Below are 8,494 nucleotides of genomic sequence, written 5' to 3'. Positions count from 1 at the left end.
GCAGAAGGTTACCAAAGCATTATGGTACTGTTTGCTATATCACCAGTTATGTGATCATCGGGACAATATCATCATCGGACTGATGCGAGCACTAGGATGATGTGCAAATACTAAAATGATATGTAGTCACTATGTTTAATATATCATTGGAATATCATTAGGAATAAAATTTTACTATGTTTAGGATATCACTAAGTAGTGATAGTGATAACGTATAAAATACTATAAATAACATTACACATTAATATCTAATAATTATTTTAAAATTTGATTAAATATTTTTCATTCACAACTCCTCACAAAAACATATAGTAGTAGCAGTAATCATAATAATAATAATATTTATTATTATTATATATTAAATTATTAAAATAATATTACGATAATATTGTATAAATCGAGCATAACTAGGCTTAGCCAATTTTGATTATCAATATCGATGCTGCATGTTCAGAATAATTTAGCCCATCAAAATAAAATAAAAAAAAAGAATGAAGGGTTTAGCATGATCCATCCATACCAATCAACTATATTTATCTATAAAAATAAAATATGCATTCAATAAATAAATAAAAAGCATCTATGCTATTTAATTATATCTGTCAATAAAAATAAAATAAGCATATAATAGATAAATAAAGAGGACGTTATTAAAGATGAAAGATTATAGAAAGAAAACCCTCCTTATTTTTTTTTATAGAGATGGTTATTGAAAATGAAAGACCAAAGAAAAGAAAGAGATAAAGAGGATTTTTTTTTTCTTCTCAATTTAGTGGTTATGGATATTTTTGTTTTAAAATAACTTTAGTACGTCACCAATATCCAATGATGTCTATCACTTAGGATATATACGGTGACAGAATTACTGTACAATGCGGTGATGCTATCACTAAATTTATCACTGAATTTTTTATCACTGGATTGGATTTTACAATGTCAAACAAGACATCACATTTCTTAACTAGCATCACCGAGATGATGTGAAATATTATCCCCCACCAAATAATACAAAAGTTTGAGTCTTTCTTCTAATATTTATTTATCTATTTATATATTTTTAATAAAAATAAAATAGAAGATAAAAAATTAAACATCTTTCTCAGTAATATTTTGCCATGCAATGTACGTCGGTTGATGTGATTCAGAGGAAAAATTATTGATTAGAACCGTTCTACCATTTAGAGTTCGGACCACCTAACAAATCCAAAGTTTAGATGATAGAACAGTTCTAATCAATAATTCCTGAATTCACAGTGCCTTCGTGCCACGCAGTGAGTCTTCTTTTTATTTTTATTATTTCCCTGATGGGCTAATGCTGGGCCAACGACCGACTCATGGGCCCCATGCCCATTGTCCCACTCTAGTCTGGAACCGTCCACGGCATTCGCGCCAGTTGGATCACCAATTGGAGCTATTCGCGATCCTCCAATTTTACATCAGCCCTGCAGATGATCTTGACTATGGCCTTCCTTTGATGATGGAACTCCAGTGAAAGCTTTGCCCAAAACTATTCTCTTGATCCGAAGGTACGCCGACGACCGAGAGTGGCGTAACATCGAAATATTTGTTCTTCGTCTGGAGCCTAATCCAAGCTTGATAGATTCTATGAGCCGAATGGGACACTGGGACTAGGGGACCCGAAGAAGCCACGAGAACCATAAATCTCGAATTATTATAGAATTCTTCAATTATTCTTTGTTGTTTCCTTTGGCTAATTACTATGAATTGTTTACACATTTTTAGAGTAATTATTTATGCCGCTTCATACATTGTTATTTCGAGCTTAGATGAATTTGCTGCATTCTTTTAATATCAAAATTTTATCTCTAAAAAATTTGTGACAGTTTTTTGCGACGGATGCAAGCAGCTGCGTGTCTGATGGTGACTCAGGCACACTGGAGACAAACAAAGGTCCACTGGATATTTCATTCGCGAACGCTCGTTTTGTTCAGGGAAAATGGAGTGCGGCGCAGGGAATTGCGTCCATTAAACATACGGCACTGGACAAACCATCTGTTAAAATCTCCTCAGCACGTTGTAATAGTTATCTATCTAGGAAAATGTTTGTCTCCCAAAAAATCTTCCCAAAATTTGTTCATGTCAGGGTTCATATATCTATGGCCCATCAAGACATCATCATCATCATCATTATCTATCTATGGCCCATCGAGACATCATCATCATCATCATCTATCTGTGGCCCATCAACACATCATCATCATCATCATCATCTCATGTTTTTCCTGTAATTGATAAAGAGTTTGTAGACTTCTTACCAACAAAAGAGTTTGTAGACTTGCAGTGCCGTACTGTTTCTAAGTACAGATTAAACCTAGGTTGCACAAATTGTCGGCCCAGTTTGGCATGCGGCGCTACTCGAGCTCGGCTGGGTGGATTTTAGCATGGGCCACAGAACAACCCGGATAGACTTAGCTCATAGACCATAGCCAAATTTTTATGGGAAATTTGGAGCTAGAGTGAATGCAAGAGAATGAATTGAATGAGCTGATATATTTTCTTTTATCTTTTGATAGTAATGGGATGATATTTTTGAAGTGGGAATTATCGGAAAACGCACCATGCTCACCGTGTGCTCAGCCTTCTTATTCCTGACAAATGAGTTTAATTACAATGCAACTCTTGCAGCAATATAATACAAACATGTAAGATTGCAAACCTCGTTTAACATTCACATTCACTTTCACACAGCTACTCAAAGGTCACAAATCAAGCAACTAATTAGACATATACTAGGCCAGAAACACCCTTAGGAGGTTGTTCCCCCATGAATCTTTTCCGGTATTGATGTCATGCAACTACCTGTGTAAATGCAGCACAAGAAGAATCTTTCATGTCAACAAGTAGACACAAATCTTCTTTAGCTCCTTAAACTGCTGACATAGCTAGAATCCAAGAGGATAGGATGTGGAGTTTACACAAAGAATTAGAACAGGACATGCCCAACTGGCAGCAATGGTAGCTCAGCTTCAATCACTTGCAGGAAAAGAATGAACAGAGAAGACCACCAAGGCATACAGCAAGATCCAAAAATAGCTTCATAAGGATATGTGACAAAACAAGCTCATCAATAAGAACACTTGAGATCTGAAAAGCCATCTCTTCACCTCTGTAACTACAAAACCATCAACTTATGCGCTTGCATTTAAAATGTTGGAGGAGCAGCAGCGTTCTTGGACCATTTTGTCCACAACATGGTTTCAAGAACAGTAACTGCCATCAAGAGGACAGAAAGATTGATTCCATAGCCCACCTTCCAGCTATTCCCAGCATCTCCAACTTGAATTCCATAAGCAATGTTAATTGCTGCGAAAAAGAGAAGAAGCCTTCCGACCCAGTGGTGGTACCAATTCCAATACTTGCGTATTTTGGAGTCTCTATCAGGTCGCAGGAAAAATGCAATCACCTGTAAATTTTGGTTTCGATCACAGCCAAAAGAAAGTATGAGGGAAGGTAAAATAACAAATAAGTCATTTCTCCGACATCAAGTACTCAATGAGATAATCTTCAATTTCTTTCAGTAGCCAATAATAAAAGAGAACATAAGATATAACATAAAGTGCAGTCAATTGAATGAACTTGCTGACATTTGGCATATAACAAGAAAACATCTGTACTTTGATAAACACATGCTGATAAAATATGATATATGAAGAGTAAAAATGTATCATGAAAAAAAGATGCTGCATTTAAAATAAAATGCTGGCTCCTTATAGTTATAGCCCTGCCAACACTGTCAAATTGGTGAAAACTGAGAAGGTCCTCATGTAATACACAGCCGCATCCCTGCCGTTCCCACCATTTCTGACTCTTTGAGCACGGGAGATGGAAAGGAATCGTGCTCATACATTTTTCTTTTGTAACAACCATGTCTGCAGATGAGGAAAGAGAAAGCCATTGTAGTGATAACCTGGACCCCAAATGCTCCCAAAGACACAAACCAGATGTACATCACAAAAGTTCCCATGCTATTCAGTCAAATCATAGTTTTGTGCTAGAGAAGCCAGATAGGCAGCAAGTTGAAACATTTGCTTCATTATTCTTGTTTCGTAGCTGCCAAGTGAGACACACATTTCCTCTTTGCAACTTTGTCATGGAAGGTATCTGTACTATCTACAGCCATCCAACACAGATGATGTTGATGAAGCATTGCTATGGTCAACATTCATATGTTGTACCAAGAATGTTTCCTTAAATTCCTAGAGAAATAGTTGAAGGTGGCAATGATATGATAAATAGCACCAAAATTCAATTCTTAGCTAGAAATTAACATGCAAAGGCTTGATATTCCTTCCAGATTTTTTTTTTTTTTTTTGTGAAATTTTCGGGAATACAAATGATGGAACTCATATGTCTGATTCATATACCTCTCAATTTTAAAGTTCATACAGGTAACGAGAACATGCAAACATATTATACTATCACAAATCTAAAAGTGCCCAGTAATCTCTCTACATAAAGAATGCTAAAATATTTAGAATTTTTGAATTTTAGAAATATCAGATCACTGACCTGAAGAATACCTAGGACGAGGATAAAAATGCCAAGGCCCCTATGTATTTTGACATCTGAATGCAGTTTATTGTAAAGTGAAATTCCAGCCACCACACCAGCAAGCCCAAAAATAAATCCCGCAAACTGAATGATTACATGAAGGTAAAACCAAAGTGGGTCCCATTGCCTACAATATCTTGCAATAATGGCACCTATTGGTAGCAGCACACCCCAGCCAAATATGACTAGTGCCCCATGATTCCTTTTCAGCTGGTATGGATACGTAGAAGTAGCTGAAGTGCCTACGAGAAAAGACTTAATGTTAGTTATAGATTTTAAGAGTTCAGTAACCCCTTTTTCTGCTATCAAGAAAGCATCAACCACCACCATAAGTTACTTATAGAAAATGCCTGAAATCAGGAAGAAATATATGGTAAATGGTAATTCATGATGTAACTTAAACTGTTACAACAAATATTTTAGGATGGACACTAGGACTCAAAAGAAAACAAGTATTTAACAAGGGAGACATTGACAATGAAGACCACTTCAGTGAATCCATTTGGAAGAATCTGCAGGGACATGAGAAATAAGGGCTCCCCCAATATCTAACCTTAATAGTGCAGCTTTAAATTGGAAACACACCTCTTATATTGATAAACAAACTTTTTGGGATAACCAAAGAGAAATGATGGCCTGGGAAACCACTGCTTGCATTTCAAGCATCTAAGGAACTGAATTCAGAAAGATGGAACTATTGTTGTAATACTAAGATTAAAGGTAAGCAAGGAAAGAAGATAGAATGAAGGGGGACATACCTGCTGAAAAATCGAAAGAAACCGATGTCTTATCATCATGTTCTGTAAGATGGTAATTGTTTGGCGTTGCAGATGAAAAAGCAAATAAAAGTTTTTGCTGAGTAACTGGTGCTGAAAATTTCAGTTGAAAGGCTAAGTAGATATTGACCCCATAGAGAACAACTGCAGGTGCAACATCAGTAGTTAGCAACTGTCCCTCATTTACTATGACTTCTGAACTAGTCTGGCCACGCAGATAGTATTGTTTGATATGTGCTCTGCCTCCTTTACCAATAAAACCCACCATTGCACTCGAGCCAACCATCATTCCATCATTTGAAAATCCAATACCGACCCACCCAGATGTATATGCAGCAGAGAGTACAATGCTCAAAACATTTTCTTGGTTCTGGGAGTACTGCAAGAGGTAACATCATATGTCACAAGAAAAGGTATTTTGATATAACTTATAAAAGGAATATATGCCTTAAGGATCATTTATGTTGTGTTAAAATAGTTTAGTTTTAAACAGAATACTTGAAGCCTGTATAAACTATTAGTCTCTTTGGTGCAAAAATCTGCACAAAAGAGAACATAGGGGACATTTGGAAAAGCAGCAGCAGTTTATCCAAGTCAACTGTATGCTTATGTGTAAAGATAGTAAATCTTGTCACAGTTTTTCATGAAAGAGACTTTCCCCACGAGTACTCAACTACAAGGAGCTGTTTTATTAGTAAAACTATTATTTTTGTTCTGGATTGATGAGCTAAGATTGAAGCTTATATTTTACAATATATTTTCTAAAGTATCTCCTTTGCGGTAGAAGCTACTCGTTCAAGCATGACTACCAATTTATTCTCTAATCTTCTCTTTTTTTCTTATTGATCTTGTTTAGTATTTTCAGATTATTTCTTCATTGTGTTTGTTCTTTTTCCAAATCCTCATCATGCTCTGACTACTCTGCTAATTTCCCTCTCAGATATCTCCTGTGGATGAACCGGTTGAAAGTTGGTGAGCATGGAACTGGTATGGAAGCTGATCCAGGTAGGGAGTTACATGGGGGAAATGAACCACTTGAAGATTTGAAGTAACGAACACTTGGGAAGTTAAATAACACTATTTAGTGTTCGAATAGATGTAGTCATTTAAATACACATGAGCAGGATTACACATATGATTCAAACAAACAGGCCTGATTTCACCAAACCATTAGATCCATAATTCTTTTAGATTGATCCGGAAGTGATAGCATGGAAGGTAGCATGACTGAGATTTCAAAATGGTTCTGACATATCCTCCACAAGATGGGAAAATTAAATTTATACAGATGCCTTTAGTGTTCCATATCACATACACATACCCCCATATGGAACACCTCAGCCATGAAGAGTCAGGTAGCCCTATTATATATATCACCTCTAGACGTTATAAGTCCTCCACATTGGAACTGCCTCCGCTAGCAGAGGTGATGGTGGAAATTTGAAATATCGCGCTGGGGGATACTAATAACCCATATTTCTTCCCCTAAAAATGCTGGCACCAAGAATAGTCCAGTTATCCAAATAATTAGGTTGATGCAGCCTAAATAATTCATGTGATCGTGTCAAATCTAACTTCTAGTCATTTCCAGTTCCGAAGAAAAGAACGGCTATCAGAAAAATCATACATAACGGGAAATAACAGAGAGGAATAAATGGATGGGTAAAAGAAAAAAGAAAAAGAAAAATTGGGGGAAGGACGGAATGATGATATACCCTGAGGATGAAACTGTTCCAAATGGGCTTGCACTTGAGATCGGAAGCATTGAAAGGAGCGGGGAGGAAGGTGCTGAGATCCGAGCCGCAGCTGTCCACCTGAGAATGAACGGCCGTGATCGCCGCCCCCAAGGTGAGGATCAGAGTGAGAAAAGCGCGCGACATGGCCGTCAAATGAGGGGAGAGGAGGGGTCTGAGCGTACTAGAGAGAGAGGGAGCGGTTGTTGGTGGTTTTTACTATGAAGCGGTGGGTGAAGGAAGAGTAGAAGAACAAAAGTGATGGTCCCCATGGGGGCCAAAGGAGGAGGAGAGGTTGGGAGGTTGGCGTCGCTTCCAACTGAAGCTTGGAGGGAGGGACAAGGATGGATGGAATTGTGGCTAATGATGTCGGCCAGACGTGGCTGGTGGTGGTGGCTGGAGGCCGTCATCGAGTCGCCGTCTCTCCCTCCCCCCCACTCTGGGTTTGTTGATGGAAAATAACTGATCGCCTGCCCCACCTTTTTTTTTATATATATGTGAAAATATAGGTTGCTTCTTCCTTGGTTGTGATAGGATCCCCGTGATCCTATCTTTGAAATTTGATAAAATCAAAGAAAGAAAAAAAAAATATAAATATTGATCACTTCGAGAGGTCGCTCCATCAAGTTCAAAGACAAAAATACTTCGTCACTTGAATAAATTATCCATGGAGTTTACAATTTATTAACTAACTAGCAAACTACATAAGAAAAATAGTCTACACAAAAAATAGATTAATTAGATTGATTGGTATGGGATGGATTTCTAAATCAGCTACGTACCATTCCCCCACCCTTAATAGCATTTTTGTCCTTAAGATTGTGAAGCCATAAACTCTGGAAACTTTTCTTTGATTGCATGATACGGCTCCCATGTAGCATCTTCACTGGGCTAATTAGTCCATTAAACAAAAGTTTCAGCTACTGTCCGATTATGCCGCCTCATCATTCTTCGATCTAATATTGCTTGAGGCTCAAATTGAATTTATCTATTAGAAGAGATCTTGGGCAAATATTGCTGAGAGATGATGTTATCATCAAGTTTCTTTTTAAGATAAGAAACATGAAACACAGAATAGATCTTTGAATGCTTTGGTAGATCAAGACCGTAAGTAATAGAACCAATACACTCCAATACCTTGTATGGGCCAAAGAAGCACGGAAACAACTTCATAGAGGCACGGACATTAATAGAGACTTGCCTATAAGGCTGCAGATGAAGAAAAACCAAATCTCCAACTTCAAATTTCTATTCGCTTCGATGCTTATCGGCTTGATATTTCATTCGGGCTTGAGCCTCACTTAGATTATTCTTAAGAAGTTGTAAAATCCTATCCCATTCATGTAGGTCCCCATCTACCTTGTGCACCTTTGAAAAGCCATGTGAATAGCTAGTAATGATAGGTGGCGAGCG

At 37.4% G+C, this 8,494-nt stretch overlaps 1 protein-coding gene across 2 annotated transcripts; it reads right to left on the bottom strand.

Moving 5' to 3' along the window:
- Positions 1-2,562: 2,562 nt before the first annotated feature.
- On the bottom strand, positions 2,563-7,522 carry LOC105040892 (cytochrome b561 and DOMON domain-containing protein At3g61750). Of its 2 annotated transcripts, none has more exons than XM_010917638.4 (4): positions 7,064-7,522; positions 5,331-5,727; positions 4,531-4,805; positions 2,563-3,424 (listed from the first exon to the last, which is right to left on the bottom strand). In XM_010917638.4, the coding sequence occupies exons 1-4, from the start codon at positions 7,226-7,228 to the stop codon at positions 3,164-3,166; spliced, it is 1,098 nt and encodes a 365-aa protein (XP_010915940.1). In that variant the 5' UTR covers positions 7,229-7,522; the 3' UTR covers positions 2,563-3,163. The 2 variants fall into 2 exon arrangements, with proteins under 2 accessions (XP_010915940.1, XP_010915939.1); XM_010917637.3 differs by having other exon boundaries at positions 4,531-4,814; positions 7,064-7,518.
- Positions 7,523-8,494: the final 972 nt, after the last annotated feature.

The sequence above is a fragment of the Elaeis guineensis genome, chromosome 3 (genome assembly GCF_000442705.2).
Source record: "Elaeis guineensis isolate ETL-2024a chromosome 3, EG11, whole genome shotgun sequence".
In the NCBI taxonomy this organism is placed as follows: domain Eukaryota; kingdom Viridiplantae; phylum Streptophyta; class Magnoliopsida; order Arecales; family Arecaceae; genus Elaeis; species Elaeis guineensis.
The sequence above is the reverse complement of the archived record's forward strand: the minus strand, read 5'-3'. Positions and strand labels throughout refer to the sequence as shown.